Source organism: Microtus oregoni, unplaced genomic scaffold (genome assembly GCF_018167655.1).
Source record: "Microtus oregoni isolate MIOR12 unplaced genomic scaffold, Mior012 000003F_ref0000135, whole genome shotgun sequence".
NCBI classification, from domain to species: Eukaryota; Metazoa; Chordata; class Mammalia; order Rodentia; family Cricetidae; genus Microtus; species Microtus oregoni.
Window position 1 is genome coordinate 6,089,922 of NW_024543062.1, and position 24,506 is coordinate 6,114,427.

General features: G+C 46.7%; 1 protein-coding gene across 1 annotated transcript; it reads left to right on the plus strand.

Moving 5' to 3' along the window:
* Positions 1–4,274: 4,274 nt before the first annotated feature.
* On the plus strand, positions 4,275–24,274 carry LOC121445897 (paired immunoglobulin-like type 2 receptor alpha). Its single transcript, XM_041648066.1, has 6 exons — positions 4,275–4,323; positions 5,071–5,475; positions 12,978–13,178; positions 21,131–21,161; positions 23,693–23,990; positions 24,149–24,274. The coding sequence occupies exons 1-6, from the start codon at positions 4,275–4,277 to the stop codon at positions 24,272–24,274; spliced, it is 1,110 nt and encodes a 369-aa protein (XP_041504000.1).
* The last annotated feature ends 232 nt before the right edge of the window (positions 24,275–24,506 follow it).

Genomic DNA, 24,506 nt, shown 5'->3' on the forward strand with positions numbered 1-24,506 from the left:
TATTTCCTTTATAAGAGTTGCCATGCTCATGGTGTCTGTTGACAGCAACAGAAACCCTAAGACAGGCATGCATGATTCAGATCCACCAATCACAGCCCTGCATAGATGCAGCTCTTATTCCATCAGTGACAAGCCTCAAATGTGTATCAATCAGGGGCCTTTGCTGAGTCATTGGAAAACTGTCCCATCCCCATGGGACTAGCTGAAGCTAGGAGGGGTGATGGAGAAGTCACCAAGGCTTCTCACGACTACAGTAGAGTCTCCTGGGTCAGCTGTATGATGTCTGCTGTGGTGTAACTGGATCCAAACCTCTGAGGCTGAACTCAGCAGCAGCCGTGGTCACAGTGATCTTGGCAGCTGGGGTGGTGTCTCCTCTGAGCATCCCTGAGGTGTTCACACAGGCAGGCTGCCATGATGACCATCTGCCCAGTCATCTAAGGAACGGTTCATTCATCATCTCCTCATCCAGGTAGCCGGGCACAGAGAAGGGTTCTCATGGATGTTACTCCAATGACCATGGGAACTGTCATGTTAGTTTCCCTTGTTCAAAACAGAGGAATAACAAAGGGGCCCACAGCAAAGACTTACACAGAACCAGCATTCTCAACAATTTTAGGCCAAACTCCCTTAAGGCGAAGGGAACAGGACTGTTCTAATGGGAGCAGGCATAAGGTCTAGCAGGGCTACCAGTGATTAGGATTCATGTTCCCCAGCCAGGGCCAGTCAGTAACAAAAAGTACTAGAGGAATCCGGGCATTGTGGCAAAAGCTTTTAATACCAGTGATTGACAGGTAGAGAGAGCAAGATTAGGAATTGGAAGCTATCATTAGTACCTATAGAACCTGAAGCCAGCCTGAACTACATGAGACTCTGTCTTAAAACCAACAAACCAAAGCTAACCAAAACTCCAAACTCCAAAGAGCAGAGTGAGGTCATGGAGGCAGGTCATCACAGTTCACTTTGGTTTGAGACAAGAACTTGAAGACCTAACCAATTTTCCGTTACATTCACTGAAATAATTTTTGTGACTATTAAGGGTTTCATTAAGCAATACAGGAAGTTGAAGAGGAGATTGAGAGTTTCTCAGTTTCTGTGACCTCAAACTCAATGGTGTGTGAGTTCCTTCCTCTGCCTTGGCTATCTGCAGAATCTGGGAGACTTCATACAAGAGGAGTATGGGCTAAATTGGTCACCCCACCACTCACTAGACTTTAGGACACAGTAGAGAGTCTCTTCTGGGGGCTCCCCCTCTACAAGGGTGCAGGGAGGTGCTCATGAAGAGGTTGGGAGATGAAGATGATGATGTCATGCTAGGGGAGAAAGAAGGGTTCAGATGGAGGCGAGGCAACTGTGTTACTGTAATGTCCTAGATGCAGCCTGAGTGTCCCGTCTACACCACAGGTCATCATCCTCCACCCTCTCTCAAGCATCCCCTCAACTCTCTCGGGACCCAGTCTGGATGTCTCCTGGCATGATATGTCTGTGTCTGTATTCAGGTACATATGTGTGCAAGTGTGTGCTCACCTATGTGGAGGCCAGAGGACAACCTCAGGCGTTACTACTCAGGACACATTCCAGCTTGGATTTCTTTGCTTGTTTTGGATTTTTTGAGTGACTGATGGCCTGGAGCTGGATATATAGACTAGGCTAGGCTCAAACTCACTGAGATCCACTCATGTTTGCCTCTGACTCTGCCTCTGTCTCCCCAAAGTTGGAATTAAAGGCATGGGCCACCATGTCTAGCCCCCTTTAAGTTTTAACTTTTAAAATTACACATATTTATTCTGCGGGTGAAGGACACACTTGTGCTATAGCCTAAGCAGCAGCCAGGTTCTAACACTGCAGTCTGACACTCCCCATGGTCACCTGTGCACAAAAGCCCCATGTGTGCACCCCACTGCCCAGGCTGCTCTTCCACAGAATCTGTCCCTCCCCTGTGAAATCATCCTGGCTGCAGGGCCCTGTCACTGTTCTTGAGGGGAAAATGGTTCTCACTGCAGGAGACTGATTACAGCAGCCTGGACAGAAGTCATCCCACAGCAGGGTCCCTATGGGAATCTACTGAGTCCAGGACTTGAAACAACAGAGCCATGACTTGGGATTCAGGGGCCAGCAGGTGGCAGCAGTGAGACTGAACTCAAGGGGAAGCTGGGCTCCTGAAGAACCAATCAGAGCCTGTTGTATAAAAATGCTGGAGACCAGCAGCTGAAGAGATGCAGCCTCATGGGGCCCAGCCCCTCCTTCAGAGACTTAGCCATCGAGAGACCTTCACCTACAGACCCTAGACTGGAAAGCAAGGCCAGATGAACTGGAGGTGAGCACTCATGACCAAGAGGGCCTCTTCTCAGACCCGCTAAGGCTAAGGACAATGCTTAGCTGATGGGATGCTTACCTCCCTGGGACACACAGAACCCCAGATTCTATCTCCAGCAGGGGACAAAGGGGCACGATGGGGCACACCTGTCACTCAGAACATTGGAGGGCAGAGAGGAGGTTCTGTAGGAGTTCAAATCATCCTTGGTTTCATAACAAGTACAAGGCTCAGCCTGCGCTGCATGAGACCCCATCCAATGGGGGGGGGGGGAGGTGCTTTCTGACAGGTACAATAGGCCCAGTCCCCTCTCCTGACTGATGGTCCATTTGGGGCTAAATCATCCCAAAGGTCCTGTGCTCTGCATCTCCAAGGACAGGATGGATGGACACAGAGTGCGTCCATGTGCAGCTGGCAGCAAGGCCATGAGAATGAGGTCCATGACCATGAGAGCTCAGGTCAAGGGATCAGAGGACCATGGGGACTGTGAGGAAGGCAGAGAAAGCAGACATTACAGAGGCGGCTGCATAGTCACCTGAGGGGAGCATGGAGAAGGCAGTCAATGTCAGGGAATCTAAGGGAATGGGAAGTTGCCTCTGTCCACGTCACTCAGGGAGAATGATGCTACTTCCTCTAATACAATCATGTCTTCCTGCCCTTCAAGGAACTGAGAGCATCTTGCATGGGGAAGGGTAGGATGACCTCCTACAGAAGCAGCCCTTTGGCCACCACAGCCACTGCCCCCACATCTCACGACTGCTCTAATCATGGACCAGCTGTGTCCAGTCTCAGAGGTGTCCCAGGCGATGTCATGAGTCACATATTGCTGCTCTGAGCCTTCTTTTCCCACTGCATCCAAAGAGGCTCTAGAACAGACAGAGCTAGAAGGAATCACTCAATTGTTTTGTGGGAACAGCCTCCCTGGAGTCCAGCAGCAGATCCGTGTTCTGTGAGCGGAGTTCAGAGACTGCACCGAGCAGGCAGCCAGAAGTCAGTGTGGAGTGGAGGAATACAAGAACTCGATGGGACTGAAGTCCAGTCACCTGCCGTGTGGCAGTCATGTGACCTGTGCCAGGCTTCTCTGACCCTTGGTTTCTTCCTCTGAGTGTGTGTTAAGGGTGGCAATAGACAAAAAGGCTCCTTCAGAAACTGGAGTAGTTCTGGAGTCACTGTCGAGGTGAGGCAGACAAGTCTATAACTTTCCCGGAATTTCACAGGAATATTCCAGACTTGGCGGCAGCAAGCAGCCAGGGCAAGAGTGTCCACTGGGCCTTAGTTTTCCAGGGCTGCTGTGAGGAGTCCCTGACAGGCAGCAAGAGTGCAAAGAGCAGACCGTAGTGGGGGCACCAAGCTAGGGCTGGGACTGGATCTGTTTCCTCATCACCTCCTTTCTCACTGTCTGGTAAGCAGAAAATTATCAATCTCTTAACAGTGATTATGAAAGAGAGAGAAAGAGAGAGAGAGAGAGAGAGAGAGAGAGAGAGAGAGAGAAGGAGCATGAGGGAAGACATAGTGAGAAACAGACTGAGGGGAGGGCAGGAGTGGAGGAAATGGGAGCTGAGGAAACAGTGATTGCGGGCTGCATAGGGAATGGGAAAGACTGGATAAGACAGAATGTCAAGGTGGAAGAGAGGAGAGCCCGGCATGCAGAGGTCAAGGCTGTTTCTTCCAGCCAAAAGTGGGGGCTGAGCTCAAGGGCATGGCCATCCTGCCAATGGCCACAAGGGAGGATCTTTTGCAACATGGCGGGGGAGGGCCAGAATGATAAAGGAAGTTGCTGGCCACAAGGGGGTGGAGATGGGGAGGTCCTACCCACACTGTCCTCCACATGGGTAGGCCCCAAGGATGTGGATCCCTTTACCCTGATTCTCTTCTGACTCCTGAGCAACTCAGGGTCCCTCCACAGGGTCTGTTCCCCTGCCTGATGGCTCTGCTGGTCTCATTTTGGAGAGGTAATTGGACCATGGCTTGGATCCTGTTTCTGCTGCTGCAAGCAACAAGTCTACCACCTGGTGAGTGGTGGGGACCTTGCTATTCTGTACTCTGTCTTAACTACAGGAGGGGCCAGTTGGGCTGGGAAGAGTGGGCTGCCATGTAGACAGCTGACTGCTAGAGGAGCCAGCCTGTCTCTGTGCCCCAAGAGAGAGCTTGTCCCTCTGAGTCTGTCAAACCCAACCTTTTCTTGTCTGTCCTTTTACATGGGAAGTGGAACCTAGGTGTAGTAATAAGAGCGGCGGGGCTGCGTCCCCGGCCGCCTGGCTAGCTTATGCCCCAAAATAACAACACACAAGCTGTATTCTTTTAAACACTGCTTGGCCCATTTTTATCTAGCCTCTTCTAGGCTAATTCTCCCACCTGGACTAGCCCATTTCTAATTATCGGTGTAGCCCACAAGGTAACTTACCAGGGAGATTCTAGCCTACGTCCATCCTGGGTTGGAACTTCATCACGTGCGTCTGCCTGGGAGCGGGAAGCATGCCGTCTCTTCTCCAGAGAGCAGAGCTGTCAGTCTGAGCTCACTTCCTCTTCCTCTCAGCATTCTGTTCTGTTTACTCCACCCACCTATGTTCTAAGCTGTGAGCCCAAGCAGTTTGTTTATTACTTAACTAATGAAATCAACAGATTGATATATGACACTCCCACATCACCTAGGGATAGTCCTGCCCTGTGTCCCATACCTTCCTATGGATGAAGACTCGGTAAGCTCCGAGCTGTGCTTTCCAATCCCTGCAGACTTTAGATTCTCCCCATTTTCACAGGGAATTCAGCAGGATCCATCAGAGTAAATAAATTTGGGGTCAACCAACCAGCACACCTCTCTGGTATTCAAGGCAGCTCCATAGAGATCCCCTTCTCCTTCTACTATCCCTGGAAATCACCAAAGGATCTGCAGATGACGATTCTCTGGAGATGGAAGCACTTCCATGGGAAATTGATCTACAACTCTTCTTCGGGTTTCATACATAAGCATTTCAATAATCGGCTCATCCTGAACTGGACACAGCCTCAGACATCCGGAGTCCTCAGAATCCTGGACTTGAAGGAGAAGGACCGGGCAGTGTACTTCTGCCGAGTTCATCTGAAAGCAAGAAAACTAAAGGAGGTGTTCTTTCAGTCGATTCCTGGTACCAACCTCAGCATCACCCCTAGTGAGTGCATCCTAGGTCAGGCCTTGGTGGTCCTGGATTCTTTATACCATAGATGCTACTAGAGATCTTATGCCTCTGATTCTTTTCACAGGTTCATCTCATGTGTTCAATGCCCTGCTCAGAGCTCTGCCAACTTCACCCTTTCTCTTCTCCACAACCATCCACAAGCCTTAGCCGCTCTCTCTGAACTGGCTTCTTATTGTGCCCTCAGATCCCACCCTCCTCCCAGGCCTCAGCTCTTCCCAGATACCCCTGTCTCCTGCTCCTTTCTCCCAACTGCACTACTGCCCTGCCCACCCCCACCCTCATTGTCAGAAATCCATGTGTGTCTGGCTTCTCCAGGATGAAGCAGCCCCCACTTGGTGCTGTGTCAGGGTCTCCATTAGATCTAGGGTTTACACCATATCTCATGCCGTCCACAGAGTGTGCCTCTGGTCCCCATGTACACCCCTCCTCCTCTGGGTCCCCCTACTTCACCTGTCTCTAAGACACAGCCCTCACTTCTCCCTGCCCCAGTTTCTTTATCCCCTCCCTCAGTGCCCTCTTCTCCCTCCTTGCTCGGCATCCCCATCTTTCACACATAGATCCTCACGTTCTCACCATGACCAGGTCTTCGCATCGCTTCACCTCCTCTGTGGAAGCTGTGGCTTCAGCTTTCACACAGAGTGCACTCAGGTCCAGCTGAGTCACCGTGTGGGGATTGCACTGACCATGCACCACCACTGACGTGGAGACTCCTGCCCGAGTCATGCTAGTGACTAACAGACCCTGAAAGGACCCTTTACCTCCAAGAGCCTCTCAACTATAGACACATGGCCTCTGCTGGAGTTCACTCTATTGTTTGCCTCCCTTCTATCTCAATTTTGTGGAGCATGGATATATAGTATAAGCATACGTGTGTGTGTGTGTGTGTGTGTGTGTGTGTGTGTGTGTGTGTGTTGTACATATACCCCATTTTTGTGCTTGGAAACACCAGAGTGAAGCACTGGGAATCCTCCTCTAGTAAGACCGACTTTATTCCCTTGAGGCAGGGTCTCTCACTGAACCTGGAGCTCACTGTTCTGGGCTAGGCTGAAGGGCTATGAAGCTGCATTGATCCTCTTGTCCCCATCTCCCATGGTGTTGCGGTTACAGGGGCTCACATGGCCTGGATTACAAACAAGGTGTATGATATCTGAGGAAGGAACAACTAAGGTTAAGCTCTGGCTCTCTCTCTTTCGTTCGCTCTCGCTCCCCCCCCCCCACATACACACATGCACGAATATAGGTGTGCAAAAATTTAATAAAAAGCAAGCATTTACAAAATTAAATATAAAATTAACAGCCAAATTGTAATCAGTTATCATTAACTTCATTGCCAATTCTCAGCAGTGCTAGTGATAAATGGCTTTCTCCCTTCCAGGTTAGACCCACCTGCCTCCCCCCGGCCAATCACTGCCTCATTTTAACACCTGTGCTGATTCAGGATAAAGCCCACAGCCCATACTTACTCGTGCACCATTATGTGTGTGCAAAAATTTAATAAAAAGTAATTTTTTGAAGGAAAAATATAAAATTAATAGCCAAATAATAATCAGTTTCCATTAATTGCATTGCCAGTTCTCACGGTACAGTGATAAATGAGGTTGCCCCTTCCAGGTTAGACCCACCTGCCTCTGCCTGGCCAACCACTGCTCATCTTAACCCCTGTGCTGGCTCAGGATAAAGTCCACAGCCAGAGCTGGCCAGGCCGCTTTACATCTGCATTTCCTGTGCCTCCTACACGTTTCCCTAAACGCCCTTTTCTGAGATCTCTGTTCTTCTCAGCCTCCTCCTTCTTCCTCCTTTCCTAATTTCTCCTGGCCCTAGACGTAATCTGTAGGTGCTTGTTAGAAATCTCAATTTAAGGCAGCCATGCCTGTCTCTGCTTCAGTCAGACACACCATGGTTTCTTCTCTAGCAGGACTTCAGATGGTCCCCAAGGCCACATGCAGGCTAGACCAGGGCTCTGCCATTGAGTTACATCTCATGGCCACTATGGGTTCTTTCATCAGTATCTTTAAAATTAATTCACTAACTGAATATTCCTGCCCATTGTTTTTAAAAGATTAAAATTAATGATAAGTAGACATTTTTTTCCATCTTTTAAGACAGAGTCTCGTGTAGGCCAGGCTGGCCTCAAACTAGCTATATAGCTGAGGATGACCTTGAACTTCTGACCATTCAGCCTCCATTTCCCAAGTGCTGGAATCATAAGGGTGTGTCACCACTCCTGTGTGCAGTGCCTGAGATGGGACTCAGGGCATCACATAAGCTAGGCAAGCCCTCTACCAACTGAGCTACATCCACAGACCCCAAAAGAATTGTGTTTATCTGACCAAAATTCCCTCATTTAGTGCAAAGAAAGAACAACCAGAGGAAATACTTGCAATGAGTATTGATAAAGAACCCTGTGGTTGGTTTATTATTTCCATTTTTGCAGCCAAATTCAATAATACTTTCCTTTGCAATTTTTGTCTTTCATGTCTAAGCAAAAAGATCCCTGTGACTACTCTGTCTCTCTGTCTCTCTGTCTCTCTCTCTCTCTGAATGAATGAAAATTGATTCTTCTCTCATGCAATACCTGTCAACCACAGTTTCTCCTCCCTTCTCTTCTTCCATCCCTCACATCTTCCATCTTCCCTCTCCACCAGATCCACAACTTCTGTTTCATCTTCAGAAAAGAGCAGACCTCCAAGAGACAACAGCTGAACAGAGCAATACAAGATACAACAAGATGAGGCAAAAGATCTTCTATCGTGATAGGCTGGACAAGGCAACCAAATAGAAGGAAAAGAGTAACAAGAGCTAAAAGAGTCAGAGACACACCCACTTCCACTATTAGGAATCCCACAAAAACTCCAAACTAGCAGTCATAACATAGACTCAGAGGACCTGGTACAAACCCGGATCTGATTTTTAGATTCTCTTGTAAAACAGCATGTGTTTCTGGCCTGTCTATCCCATCCTGTTCCACTGTGTCTTCATTAGTTGTATTTCCTGTTTGTGTGCACAGGCATGTGGGTGTCTCAGTGGCTGAGTCAGAGGACTTTTGGGAGTCGGCTCTCTCCTTCCAATTTGCTTTGACGCAGGGTCTCTCCCTCTTGTGTTTCCTCACCATGGAGTACAAGATGGCTGCCCAGACAGCCTCCCAGTGATTCTCCCATCTCTGGTCCTGTCTCCCCAAAGCAGGACTGAGGTTGCAGATGCTCACCACATCTGGATTTTTATGTGGGTTCTGATGGGAACAAAAGTCACAGCAGGTGTTTTATAATATTAAGTCTGATTCTTTACTTTTATTAATTTTTTAATTTATGTGTATGAGCATGCCAGTGTGGTTACTTATTTACACACATGTGTCTGTGTGGACATACATGTGGAGGCCAGGTAACAACCTCGGAAACCTTTCCCTGGACACATTATGCCTTTCAATTCTTTCTCTTTCTTTCTTTCTTTCTTTCTATCTTTCTTTCTTTCTTTTTTCTCTCTTTCTTTTCTCTTTCTTCCCTCCTATTTTATGGAGGGGTGCCTTTCTCTAGCCTGGAACTCACCAAGTGGGCTAGGCCAGCTGGCAGTGAGCCCCAGATCCCGTCTTCCCTCTGCAGTGCTGGGATTACATGGAGACAGGCACAGGTCCCTGGGGATGCAACTCAAGTCTTTGTGCTTCAGAGGTGTTTTAGTAGGAATTTCTATCGCTGTGTTAAACACCGTGATCAAAGCACTGGGGAGGAAAAATTTTATTGTGGCTTCCACACTCCTATCACATTCCATAATCAGGAGAAGGCTAGGCAGGAATTCCAGGCAGGAACCTGGAAGAGGAACTGAAGCAGAAGCCATGGAGGAGGGCTGCTTATTGGTTTGCTTTCTGGGCTTAATCAGCCTGCTTTGATTACAGCATCCAGGACCACCAGCCCAGACATGGCACCACCCACAGTTAGCTGTGCCCTCCCACATCAATCAGAGCAAGAAAATGTCCTACAGACGTGCCTATGCGCAATCTGATGGAGGCATTTTCTCAGTTGAGGTCCCCTTCCCAGATAACTACAGCTTTGTCAAATTGACACAATAACTAACCAGGGCAGAGGGCAAGTGCTTTCTGGACTGAGCCATCTCCGCAGTTGCTGACCTGCCTTTTCTCCTCTCGGGACTACACTTTCTCAGTGATTCTAACCTTATCCATGACAGTGGCCAGTGAGACTCTTTCCTTCTCAGTCATTACTCAACCCGACACCTCCAACAACTTCTTTTATGTTTTGTTGTTTTGGGACATTCTGGGAAAAAAGGTAATATATATTTATAGATATATGTGCAAAGATACACACACAGATATGTATACACACACATTTGCCTACACTCCCTGTCAAATTTAGAACAAAGGAAATTCGTTATATAAAAAAGTCTGGGAATGAATAGTGGTGGTGGCTGCTCTGCAAAATGGATGCGCTGTAAACCACTGGACCGCATATTTCAGAGTTCAAATGATATATCGTACATTACATCCATTTATACCTGAGGCAGGGTCTTACTATGTAGCCCTAGCTGGCCGAGAACTTGCTATGTAGACTACATGGGCCTTGAACTCACAGAGATCTGCCTGTCTCTGCCTCTTAAATGCTGGGGTTTAAGGTGTGCTCCACCAAGTCAGTTTTAAATTGATTTTTTTAAATGGGGTGGTGCAAACCTGTGATCCCAGTGGAAGGTGGAGGCGAAGAGATCAGGAGTCTAAGGTCATTAGCTACACAGCAATTTCAAGGCCAGTCTGGGCTACATGGACTCCATCTTTAAATAAATGTTAAGAATGGTTAAGAGCAGTGGCTTTGTGATTGTGAGGAGGAAAATTCAAATCTCATCACCCACGAAGGAAGCTGGGTGTCCCTGCATATGCTGTGACACCAAGGGGGTAGAGGCAGGAGGATTGCTGAGTTTGTTATTTTTCAGTCTAGCTGATACTTGAGCCCCCATTTCACAGAGAGATGCTGTCGCTGAGGAAGAGATGGAAAATGTTTCAAGACTACACAGAAGCCTCTTCTGTCCCCACATGTATATTCAGGAGCACATTCCTATTCTTCGTGTGTGTGCAATCATGTGCATGCATGTGAGTAGGTGAGTGTGTGTACACTCACACACATACTATATACATACATAAAAATGGCAAAAGATTTTTAGTAGCATTTGCTTATTTATATAATTCATGCAATTTACATTGTATTTTAAAATCTACATAAAGAGTGAGCAGCATCTTCTGTAATAGGTTCTTACCATGTAGCTGTGATGGGCAACCAAGAGCAATGCCAATAGTCTGTGTGGGATTGGGGGCTCTGAACCTCACTCACCAATAACGCATAGGGAGGCAAGGCAGGCCTGGCACTGAGAATTTGTTCAATAACTCACGTCTAAGGAGCAGCCTTGTCCACCCTGGCAGGCTACTTCTATTCTAACAAGGACTGTTACGAGAAAATGACTGTTTAGATCTGTGTAACTTAGAGATTTCTCTTTGTAAGGGATGACATGAGCGTCTGAGGACATTCCTACCAGGAAGTAGAGTTGTCATTGCTCACCTGATCTCAGCCTCAGCATCTGTTCCCTTCTTCCTATGTGAGCTTCTAAGAGCTGCTCCCCATCCCACATCCCCAAAGGAGACAGGATACCCATGTCTGTCTGTCCATTCCTTCATTGAGGAACAACCCACTTGTTACTTGCGTGTAGGGTCTGAGCCTGGGTCCTGGCAGCTCTAACAAGCCAGGCTTGGCCCCCTGTCCTCAACAGGACAATTAGAGAGACAGGTCACAGTGAAAAACAGAGGAAAGAGGCGTTCTCAGCTTAGGGGGCCTTAAAGTTCGTGCCTGTAAGACTTCCCTATTCAGGGTTCAATTAAAGATGTCAGAATGAGCTAAAGGGGGGCTAAACATATGAGGGGAAACATCTGAGGGTCAAGAAGTCTACTCCCAACAGCTCCGATCTATCCATGATTCTTTATTCTCTCTTCAGTCCATCATTTCTCATTGTCCCTCTTGTTCTCCCTCTGTCCTTGTTCTACATTGTTCTCAGTTCTACCCATTCTACAAATGTTCCCAGTCACATATATCCTTAAAACAAGCAATTTCCCAGCCTTAGAAGGTTCCAGGATCAGAAGTCTTTTGGCCCATAGAAAGTCTGAGAAGGGTTTTCACACAAACACACACACACACACACACACACACATCTATGAACTCCTTAATGGAGAAAGGTAGTTAAGAAAGGAACTAAATTATCAGAGGATTCTCGAGGGGAAGGTTACTGAGCTACTCTACATTTTTAGGTGGTAGATAAAAGAGATAAAAGGTTTATTTCAGTAAAATTATGAACAGGGCATGGATTGTTTAAATTGCATGCCACTTCTTTTCTCCAAGCGGGCATAGAGGCTTCCAGGTAACCTACATAAACACTCAGGGAGAAGCTGATGGCTCTTGATCAGATAGCAACACACCAGATGCTCCAGTTTCTAAGGTCTAGGTCTGGAGTTAGACTCACTGCTCTAAACCGAGAAGACAACCAGGCCTCTAAATTATGCTTCTGGGCTATGCTGTCATCAGTCGTTGTGATCCTGGTGTTGTGGGTCTTTCTCTGGGTTGCAGTTAATTATTTCTCCTGCTGCCCTTGAGAGTCCTGAACTAAAGTCATCAGTGAACCGAGGTGAAGGTGAGCATAGGAGGTAAGAATCTTTTATGTGGGGTAAAACCAGAGCAGCAGCTTGGGCAGGTGATGCTCTGTGCCTGGACCCTAAGCCCTGACCAAATGCCTGCTGATAAAGATAATTGCAAGAAGGCAGATCTCTGCAATTAACTAGGAGAGAGGAACAGGCCTGGCAGTGGGAAACTGATCTGAACTAGGGAATTAACTCCCAAATATGTAACAGAAGGGAAGCCAGCTACAGTGAAAAATCTACAGCAAAGGACAGCCACTTTGTTCATAAAGCAAGAACGCAAAAGCCTTGCCTTGGGTTTAGCCTTCAGTGGATCCCTTGGTTCTTATAAGTCTCTCCTGAAAAGATGACTGGGCAATAACTGTATGATGTCACAGCTTCCAGCACTCAGCATGACCAGATTGGGAAGAGGAACAAGGAGGTCCAGTGACAACCCCCAACTCCATATTTGGGATTTGACACATCCTGACCTGAGGTTTAGGCCTAAATAGAAGACAAGACACAAGCACAGCTAAGCAGTCCCAGTTCCCGTGTGGCCCCGCCCACTGTGAGCCATCATCCTCTGTCTCAGTCTCTCCTGCAAGGTGATCTGAGGAGTTATCAAACTGTGTGAACTCTCTTTCTGGGAGATCTGTTCTTTACTGGCTGGCTCCAAGCTTTATCTTTTCCTTCTCCCAGCTTGAGACTCCTTGGGTGATTCCAGTTCCTTGGAATCCATTGCTTCAGTGTCTGACGGCAAAGAGTGCTGCAGAGGCTTCTCTAGAATCTCCACTCCTACTGGGGAAGTTCCATGCTGACTTCCTTTATCTCTTCCCAGCTCCCAGGACCACCTCTCCAAGCCCCACCACTGCAACTTCTGCATGCACCAAAAACACCCTCACTGTCACAGAAGTTCAGATGAGCAGAGAAAATCACACCCTGCATCTGGGAACCAGAGTTGGGGTGGCAGTGGCTGCTGCTGTGCTCCTGGCTGGGGTTTTGGGATTGATGGTGTTCCTCAGGTGGAAGAGGAGGAAAGGTGAGTGTCCAGATTGCATTCCCATCACACTTCCCGAGTGTTTCCACAGGACAATCTGCACCAGAGTCATCGAAGGGGATTGTTGACAGCTCAGATCCTGGGGCTCAGGTGATGGCTCAGTCAGTAAAGTGCTAACCATGCAAGCTTGAGGATCCGTCACCACAATCCTTATAGTCCCAGTGCTGAGCAGGGGGGACAAGATCATCCCCGAGGCTGATGACTAGTCACACTAGCCTAATTGTTGAGCCTCGGGTCCCAGTGAGAGACCCTGTCTTTAAAAACAGCAAGGTGGACAGCTTTTGAGGAGCTATGGGTGGCTTCCTGCCTCCCCAGGGCAGATCCCTGATGGCCTACTCTTGAGTCCAGAGTCAGGCTCTGAGCTTCTGCTTAGAGTAGCTGGGGTCTTTTGTTGCTGTTGTTTCAGTTTGGTTGACTGCAGGCCTGCACTGCTAACCCCACTGGGAATCTGCTTTAAGCTGGTTCTCCAAGTGAGGCCTCTGAGGGTTCAGTCTGTGAACCTCACAGTCCAGTCCAAAATCAGTTCTTCTCTGTTGACACAGCCATTTCGTCATCAGAGGACAAAGGGCCTGCCCAGGAGGAGCCAGGGGAGGGGAACGCAGAAGGGACTGGAAGTCGCCTCAGCTCAGCTGTATTGATTGCTCCAGGTCCCAAAGTCTGGCTTGAAACTGGAGGATCCTAAGTAGATGAACATCCAGTTTCCCAGTAACTGTGGGTGATGGGGGAGGCATCCCAAGGACTGAGTGTTCATTTTAGAAAGAGCTGTGGTGTTGACAGACATGGTCAGAGGAGAGACAGGTGTTGAGAGAACCTCCCAGAGGAAGAAAAATTACATAGAATGTCAAAGAATAAATAATTTCAGCCAGACCCAGTGAGGTGGCTCAGGAGGTCAAGACACTGGAAATGCTAGAACACACAGAGCACAAGGAAAGAACTGAGTCTTGTATGTTGTCCTCTAACACACACATACCATAGCCTGTGCACATTCACATACATGGTGAATAAACAAATATAACACAATTAAGAATAAATACAATGACAGCCACTGTGGTCCACACCTCAGTCTGTGCACCTGTGGCAGGGGTTGAAGGATCTTGACTCCATGAAAATTTATCTCAACCCCTCCCTCTCCTGTCAACAGAATAGTCCAGAAATTGCTGGGAGTCATGTAGGACACCCTCTGGCCTTCCAGGAAAGAAATACCATTTCAGGAACTCTTGAGTAGTGTGGTGCTGGAGGAGGCAGGAGATGACAGGGGGAACCTTGTAAGTCAGGTCCCCAAGTGTCTAATAACAGAGGCAAAGGGATGGGCAAAGGGAGACCAGCTTCTGGAACAGAAGCAGCAGAAGAGAAGAGAGAGGCAGAGAGAGAATTACAGAGGGAGACAGAGGGCAGGGCAGAGGAGCAGAAAGAGAGAGAGAAAGGAAGAGATGGGAGGTGGGCAAGGCCCACTTTTTAAACGGGAACTTAGCAAATGCACACAGGAGGTGCTGTTAGTGGTTGCATGAGAACATATCCTGTCTGAACCTCAGGGGCCATTACAGATGCCTGAATAATAAGTGATGTTGATGAATGTCAGGGGAAGTGGGTGAGTAGGAAAAAACTCATTCTGAAAATGGAAAAATTAATTAAGATGTCTATATTAGGTGGTTAGAGAGATGGCTCAGTGGTTAAGAGCAGTGGATACTGTTGGGGGAAGGGTCGCTTCTTCATCCCGACTGCCCAGCCATGAAATAACCTCTCAGAAAACCATATTATTTTCAATACTGTTTGGCCAATAGCTTAAGCATATTTCTGGCAAAACTCATATCCTAAACTAACCCATCTCTATTATTCTGTATATTGCCATGTGGTTGTGGCTTACTAGCTAAAGTTCCCAGCATCTGCATCAGGTGGAGGATTCGTGGCTTCTCCCTGACTCTGCCCTTCTTCCTACCAGCCTTCAGTCCAGTCCTCCCTGCCTAGCTCTGCTCCGCCCCTCCCTTCTCTGCTATAGGCTCAAAGCAGTTTCTTTATTCACAGTAATCACAGCATACAGAGGGAAATCCCACATCACCTCCCCTTTTCTGTTTAAATAAAAAGGAAGGCTTTAACTTTAACATAGTAAAATGGCATATAACAAAACAGGTATCAAGCAAGAATTACAGTTACAATATTTATATCTATTTTATCTTTTATTATAATTAAGGAAAACTATAACTATAACCATTTATTCTTCAACTCAATCAAAGAGTCCAGAAAGTTACCATATTATGTAAGTAAGCAGGAAGGACATTGTAAGCAACTGTCAAAACTATAAAATTGACATAGACATCTCACTGCTTGAACAGTCACCCAAAGTTCTTCTGTATCATTGGAGCATCCATCTTTAGCCTACAGGCCCATAGTAACTAGCAGACTCTTTTACAAAGCAGGAAATTTCAAAGACAGTTCCACCTATGCTGGCAGTTTGTCCATCATATTTGCGTGTGTGTCTGTGTCCTGCAGAATGTCTAGCAGACTCATTCATGATGCAGGAACCCTGAAGGATTATCTCACCTTTAGGCAAGTTTAGCAGTCATTTCTCTGTGGGTCCATCATATCCAGTTTATAAAGCAGTCCAGGCAAGAGCAGTTTCTTGCCATATGGTCAACCGACTCCGTAAGGAGCCTCTTCAATGCCCATCATCTCTTGAAGTAGCTTGGTGTTGCCAGGAGCAGATATATCTCACACTCATAAAAAGTCTTAAGTTCTTAAACATTTTAAATGCCATATTCTGAAGGTCTCTGAAAGATCTGAAGAATACATATCTACCTGAAATATATCTCTATACATCTAGAAAATCTAACTAACACTACAAGCTTGACTATTATAGATGATTATCTATTAACCTTTATTCTTAATTATACATTACATTTTGGGGGGGGGGGATTTTTCGAGACAGGGTTTCTCCGTAGCTTTTGGTTCCTGTCCTGGAACTAGCTCTTGTAGACCATGCTGGCCTCGAACTCACAGAGATCTGCCTGCCTCTGCCTCCCGAGTGCTGGGATTAAAGGCGTGCGCCACCACCACCCGGCTACATTACATTTTTAAATGAACTACACAATCACAATACCTTAAGCAAGAACAGAAATATATATATGTGTGTGTGTGTGTGTGTGTGTGTGTGTGTGTGTGTGTAACACAACTGATCTTAAATTTGTATCAATAACTAAGATCCATACCAATGCAAATCTCTATAGGAGGATACTCTTGCAGAGGACTGAGGTTTGATTCCCAGCACCCACACGATGGCTCACAGGCTCCTGTAACTCCTGTTCCAGGGGATCTGATGCCCTCCTCTGACTGCCACAGGGACCAGGCACACTCATGGCAAACACAAACAGGCAAACATTCACAAAATAAAAATAATTAAAGATTATTTTATTTTATTTTTTTAAATGTTTATTTATTTATTTATTTATTTATTTATTTATTATGTATACAATATTCTGTCTGTGTGTATGCCTGCAGGCCAGAAGAGGGCACCAGACCCCATTACAGATGGTTGTGAGCCACCATGTGGTTGCTGGGAATTGAACTCAGGACCTTTGGAAGAGCAGGCAATGCTCTTAACCTCTGAGCCACCTCTCCAGCCCCCTTAAAGATTATTTTAAAAAAGGTGTTTATACAACAAAAATTGAATTCAATACAATTCCCATCTAAATGACAATGACAGATTTGCAAAAACAGTTTATCCTCTCCAATTCAGATGCCTTCTCAAAGACAAAACAAGACAAAAAGAGATAAACAACTACAGAAATGAAATGACCGATAATGGAGCACTCCACTGCCTGATCCCAGAGTTTATTCAAAGTTGCAATAGGAGGCTGGAGGGATGGCTCAGCAGTTAAGCGCACTGAATGCTCTTACAGAGAACCTGAGTTCTGCTCCCAGCACCCACACCAGGCAGTTTACAACCGCCTGTAACTCCAGTTCTAGGCTTATCAGCTCTTTCCTGAATCCACAGGCAGTTGCTCTCATGTGCATCTACCCTAAAACAGACGCACAAAATTTAAAATTCTAGAAAAAAATAAATTACAAAGATAAAAGGCTAGACTAGCCCTCCGAGGGTAAAAAGTTTCAGTGTCCACTCCTGTGAACCAGATGATGGCGGGAACCAACTCCTGCAAGATGCCCTCTACCTCCACACAAACTGTGGCACAGCCCCAGCCGCATAATAAATAAGTGACAATTAAAAGCTATAGTAATTAAAACAGCACAGTATGCACCAACACACATAGACCAGTAGAGTAAAATACAATCAAGAAGGAGGCGGTTCCTAAGGGCACAAAAAGGAAGACAGGAGAAAGCAGAGTAGACAAGCAGGTGCAGGGTCAGGGGGAACTCAAGGTTGGTGAAGGAACAAAGGAGATGGGGGTGGGGCCTGGACCTGGCAGGGATTTGGGGGAGGGGTTGCTGTGTGGAACTGCAGCCCAGCAGGGGTAGTCCAGGCTCTACCCTCACTGTCTGGGGCGGTCTCTTTGCTCCCCTGTGTAGTAATAGGGGCGGCGGGGCTGCGTTCCCAGCACCCCAGCCGCCTGCTCAGCTAGCTTATGCCCGAAATAACAACACACAAACTGTATTCATTTAATCACTGCTTGGCCCATTCTCTTCTAGGCTAATTCTCACATATTAATTTAGCCCATTTCTAATCATCTGTGTATGGCACCCCAAGGTGCGCTTACCAGGAAGATTCTAGCCTATGTCCATCCTGGGTCGGAGCTTCATGTCTGCCGGGGAGCGGGGCATGGTGTCTCTCTCAGGCGTCTGCTCCAGAGAGGAGAGCTGTCGAGACTCTGACCTCACTTCCTCTTCCTCCCAGCGTTCTGTTCTGTTTACACCTCCCACCTATCTTCTAACCAATAAAATGGGCCAAGGCAGTTCCTTTATTAGCCAATGACCTTCCTCCATCATTTCCCCTTTTTCGGTTTAAACAAAAAAAAAAAGGCTTTAACATAGCAAAATTACATATAACAAAACAGTTATCAAGGAAAAGTTACAATAATCTTTATCATAACTAAGGAAAACTATAACTATAACTAACTATTCTTAACTCCATCAAAGACTCCAGAAAGATACAATACTACCTAAGCAAACAAGAAAAAAGCAACTTTTAAAACTCTAGAAATGACAGAGACATCTTGCTGCCTGGACAGTCACCCAAAGTTCCTCTGTACCGTTGGGGCATCCATCTTCAGCCTTCAGGCCCATGCTATCCAGCAGACATTTCCATAAAGCAGGAAAATTCAAAGTCAGTTCAGTCACTATCTGTTGTGTCCTGCAGAATGTCTCGCAGACTCTTTCATGAATCAGGAACCCCGAAAGATCATCTCACCTTAGGCAAGTTCAGTAGTCCTCTCTCTGCGGGTTCTCTGTGTCCAGTTTATGCAATAATCCAGGCAAGAGCAGTTTCTTGCCCAAATGGCTATCAAACTCCATAACAAGCCTCTTCGATGCCCATCTTCCTCTTGAAGTAGACTGGTGCTGCCAGGAGCAGAGTGTCTCATTGTCATGAAAAGTCCTCAGTTATTAAAACATTAAATGTCCTATTCTGTAATCTTTGAAAGACATGAAGAATGTCTATCTAAAATATATCTCTATATATCTAGAAAATCTAACTAACATGACTACAAGCTTTACTATTATCGATGATTATCCATTAACAACCTATATTTCTTAATCTATTAACAATCTATATTTCTAATTATTCATTACATTTTTAAATGAACTACACAATCACAGTTACTTAATCAAGATCAGAAACACATATACATATAACAAAATTGACCTTAAATCACTAAAACAAAATCCATATCAATGTAAATTATTCATATCTCTATCATATCCCCCTTTAAATGTAAAAGAACATTTATAAATAATATTTGGGAATATGGGCGCAGTTATTTCTCTCCAAACTGCTTCCTGCTGAATGGGGGCGTCGTTAATTAGGTCTTTTATGGTATAACCTGTGTGTTAGTTTCATCTCAGTTGGCAGTTGAGCGAAGCAATTTTCTGAAGATGTTCACAACAATCCTTCAGGAGGGCGTGGTCCATCATACCAAATCGGAATAGAAGAAATGAATAGCATCTCCACCTCTGTGAAAACAAAATAAGAAACTCCTTTCCAAAGCATCATGTCCTTAGATCCAAATTTCAAAGTCAAGGCATCAAAATATCTATGTCGGATTAGTTCAGCAGCATTTATAAATAAATATCTTTTAGCAGCTGTTGCTCCTTCCTCGGCATTCAAATAATTCAAAGAGAGCATAATAGCATACAGTATCAAAATTCTCTGTCTATTTTCCATCTTTGTACAGCTTTGTTTTAACCTCTATTTCGTTTATTTTTACTTTTAACTTTTTGCTTTTTGAGACAGGTTCTCTGTATCTTTGACCTGAAGTAACTCTGTAGACCAGGCTGTCTTTGAACTCTCAGAGATCCGCCTGTCTCTGCCTCCCAGGCATTGGGATTAAAGGCGTGTGCTACCACATCTTGAAGTCACAGAGGTCTATCTCCCTCTGCCTACCAAGTGTTGGGATTAAAGGTGTGTACCACACACAACAACTCTCTTCCTTTTTTTTTGTTACTTTAAGAACTTTAAATTTTAGTCTGCATATATTTTTAACACACTTCAAACCATTTAGAAATTTTTTTTGTCTTTGAATCTCTCTTTACTGTATATCTCTCTTTTTCTGACCACATGAATCTTTAATTTACCAAGCAATATCAGTAGGATTAAAGGTGTGGGTTTGCCGGCTGGATCCAGCCCATTCCTTAGCTTTCCAGCCTCATGGCTGAGGTACTGGCTGTAGCCAGCAAGCGAGCTTCAGCAGCCTGTGCTTGCAAACCGCACAAACCGCCTGTGCAAAAGAGTCAGAGTTTGTCCTGGCAGGACAGCCCAGAAAGCCGGCATTTTTAAATGGCGCAGCTTTTTTCCTGCTATGGCTGAAAACCGAAAAGCATGTGTTCAGCTTTTCGTCAACACCATTTAAGTGTTTCGTGGCAGGACCTCTTCAGAGCTGCAGGGTTTTTCAGCTGAAGCTGAGTCAGGAAGCCTCTCTTAGATGAGGCGCTTGCTTGTTAGCAAGCAGAGCAGACCCGAGAACACAGCGAGTCTAGTTGCCATCAAGCAAATCGTAGCACTTTACTCCAAATGCTCCATTCAAAAGCTCTGTCTCCCGCAGGAGCCAGACAGAGATTGCAATGGCAGCACAGCCCCAGGAAGTCGCGCTTTAAAATGACACAGCGTTTTTTCTGCTACTGTTGCCGAATCAGGAAATCTCTCTACAGCATGCCACCAACAAACAGCAAAAATCTGTGTTAAACTCTCTCTCCCTTATTTTTAAGCATTCTCAGGTTTTTTTAAGTGGGTTTAGTCCATCACGTGGGGCGCCAACTGTAGTAAGAGGGGCGGCAGGGCTGCGTTCCCAGCAGCCCAGCCGCCTGCTCGGCTAGCTTATGCCCGAAATAACAACACACAAACTGTATTCATTTGATCACTGCTTGGCCCATTCTCTTCTAGGCTAATTCTCACATATTAATTTATCCCATTTCTAATCATCTGTGTATGGCACCCCAAGGTGCGCTTACCAGGAAGATTCTAGCCTATGTCCATCCTGGGTCGGAGCTTCATGTCTGCCGGGGAGCGGGGCATGGTGTCTCTCTCAGGCGTCTGCTCCAGAGAGGAGAGCTGTCGAGACTCTGACCTCACTTCCTCTTCCTCCCAGCGTTCTGTTCTGTTTACACCTCCCACCTATCTTCTAACCAATAAAATGGGCCAAGGCAGTTCCTTTATTAGCCAATGACCTTCCTCCATCACCCCTGTCCTCTGAAGGGGCTGAACATAGAGGACAGCTGAGGGGCAGATGGACGATCAGCACGGATGTCACACTGACACTGTTTCTTCCCCACAGGTCAGAGGACTAAAGCCAAAATCCCAGCCAGGTGAGCACCATCCTGTCCTCTGCAGGAGCAGCCAGTGCTCTTGCCCACTGAGCCATCTCTCCAGCCCCTTCAAATGGCATTAGAAGAACAATGGAGAACCGCACACAGGGCTCTGCACATCTCCCCACCCCTGACTCATCCTGTCTGCTTCCTCCATGTCCTAAAAGACGCCTTGCTCTTCTGGGCCACCAGCTTCACACACTGACAAGGGGTGCAGCAGAGTCTCAGGAAGTCTCCTTCCAGAACAGCCCCCACCCGCAGTCCTCATGGGGTCTTTCTCCTTTTCTCCTTCCATTGCCTAGGCTTCCCTCTCTGTGGCTCTGGCTCCTCTCAGCCTTGAACATCGGCCTGGATTCCGCCAGCTCTCCCATCTTTCCCTTTCTTCCCTCTGCATTTCTCTGTGGTCAGTGAGCCCCGCTCCCCAGGAATCCTTTGTTCTAGGTCTTCCATATCTTTTGCCCCTTTCTCTTCACCTCCCAACGTCTCTGCCCTTCTCTCCTGTCTTTCCTTTTCCTTACTGCACGTGACCTGCTCTGAGCCTTCTAAATTTTTTCTGAGAAAGGGTCTCAGATTGGCCTGGCTGGCCTTGAACTCACTATGAAGCCAAGGGCAACCTTGAACTTCTGATCTTTTCACCTTCACCTCCCAACTGTTGGAATGACAGGCATCACACCACACCTAGTTTAGGAGGGGCTGGGGATGGAACCCAGGACCTTGTCAATTAACACAAGCACTTTGAGAGCAACACTGCATCCCCAGCTCCTCCCTCTTTCCTCTCCCGTGTCTTCTTTGGCCAGATGTCCTTCCTCCAGTCTGATCTCAGGTCCTTTCTTCCATGACCTTAGCCTGAGCACCTACCCAGAAGATCTGAAATTTTTCTGCCTTCTAGTTTTAATCAAGGTGATGAGAGAGAATAGCGTTGGTTCTTCCTATTTCTAGTCTCTGTTCCTGCCCAGCATAAGGCCGTTTCCTAGAGTGACTCACCTTCAGCTAGCCTCAGCCAGGCCCCTTACCAATGGCCTCTCATTCCTCTTCCAGAGAAGGCCGAACACCAACATGTACACCGTGAGTCATTGAGGATGGCAGAGGCCACTCAAAGGGAACCAGCTTCTAGTGTGGGCATGTGTATTTGGGTGTGTGCATGCATGCATGTGTCTGTGTGTGTCTGTGTGTCTGTGCATGTATGTGTGTGTGTTCTCAGGTGTCAACCACTTTTTAAATAGCTAATTTTATTACATTTTACTTATTTGTTTGTGTGCATATGCGTATATGCGTTGGTATCAGTTTGATATAGCACGCATGTTGAGGACAGAGAGAGCGCTTCTGAGAGCTGCCTTTTTCCTTCCACCTTGTGGATCCCTGAGATGAAGTCAGGTTGTCAGTCTTAATGGCATGGCTTTACCCACTAAGTCATTTCTCCTGACCCCACTTGAGTTTTGGATTTTGTTGTTGTTGTTCTTTGGGTTATTGGTTTTGTTTTGGGGGGTTTGTTTGTTTGATTGTTTGTTTGTTGTTTGAGATAGGATCTCACAGTGGACTGGTACTCACCAGTTAGACCTGGTGGATCGGCCAGTGAACATCAGGAGTCCCCCTATCTCCACTTCCTGAGCACTGAGAATACAAGCATGCACCATATACATACATACATACATACATACATACACACACACACACACACACACACACACACACACGTGACCGTGTGTTTAGAAGGCAGATATCAATGGTGTGTTTTCCTCAGTTGCTGTCCATTCCATGTTGGATTCCTGCATGTATGTTGTGTTTGTGTGTGTACTTGTGCATGTATGTGGAGGTCAAAGATCCATGTTGTGACTCTCCTCAGTTTCTCCCACCTTCACTTAATATTTATTCTGAGACCTTTATAGTAAGGTCTCTCACTAACTGAAGCTCATCAGTTTGACTGGGCTGCCCAGACAACAGCTTCGGGGATCCACCCATCTCCACCCCCACCCTCCAGGCACATTGTGCCCAGAGCATTTTGTTGTTGGTTTGGTTTGGTTTGATTTTTTGAGACAGGGTTTCTCTGTGTAAACATCCCTGGCTGTCCTGGAACTCACAGAGTAGACCAGACTGGCCTCAAACTCACAGAGATCCAAGTGCCTCTGCTTCCTGAGTGCAGGGTTTAAAGGCGTGTGACACCACTGTGTGGCTGTGCCCAGCATAGTTTACATGGGTCCTTGGGGATCTAAATTTGGGTCTTTATGACTGGGAAGCAGGCCCTTTGCTAACTGAACCATCTCTCCAGCCTCCACTTCATCTTCTGAGACAGGGTCTTTCACTGAATCTAGACCTCATCTGTTAGTCCAGGATGGCCTGTTAACTCCAGGGACTTCTCTGCCTTTCTCTAGTTCTCCAGAACCCAGCTTTGTAGGTGCTGGGGTCTGAAGTCAGGATGTCATGTTTATGTGGCAAGCACTTTACTAACTGGGCCATCTCTCCAGCCAAGCACCTAATGTCTTAATTCTTTCTTGCCCAGCCTCTAATCTGTTGCCCATCTTGTTCTCATGCAGGGAACTCACTGAAAACACTGAGAAATGTGAGCAAGTTGAGCCCAAAGGTAAATTCTGCCAGCCTCTTGTTGCACACTTGGCTCTGCCTTCTTCTCCCAAGACCCCACACTTACACAAGCATTCCCTCAGTGTTTTCACCCTGTCCCGCCCTCACCCTTTCCCTCCAAGTAACCAAGGTCCTCACCTCAGGCTTGGAACTTCCAGCAATCTGTCTCCCTTCCTGTCACACACCTCGACTTCAGAACTCTGTGTTCCTTTTTCTCTAGGACAACATATGGACCCCAAAGAGAACCCCAAGGTAAGCAATTCAGACTCAGGTCTGAAGGAGTTAAGGGGTGTTGATGGAGACAGAAGGTTGGAGGCCAGAGGTGTTGGGGGACACTCAGGCTGCAGCTGCTGCTTTATGGAGCCTCAGCTGCACTGCTGCTATCTAATGCCTTGTCCCCACCCCCGCAGGACAACAACATCGTGTATGCCTCCATTGCCCTCTCAAGCCCGACCTCCCCAGGAACACCAGCCTGCCCGCCTGTCCATGAGAACCCCCAGGAAGAGACTGTATACTCCACCATGAAGACCAAATGAGCGGGTCTGGCTGACCATCTCGGAGTCACCTGTGCTTCTAGTAGGAAGACTCCCAGCTTCCTCTGATACCACAGTCAGACGCTCACGGGTCACAGATACCCATGGCCAGGACAGAAACTCACACGTCAGGAACTCAGAGAAACTGAGAAACTCCCAATTTCCAGTTCTAACTTCCTAGGCCTTTTTCATACAAATAAAAAGATCCACAGAATTTGCCTAAATGAATCTAGTT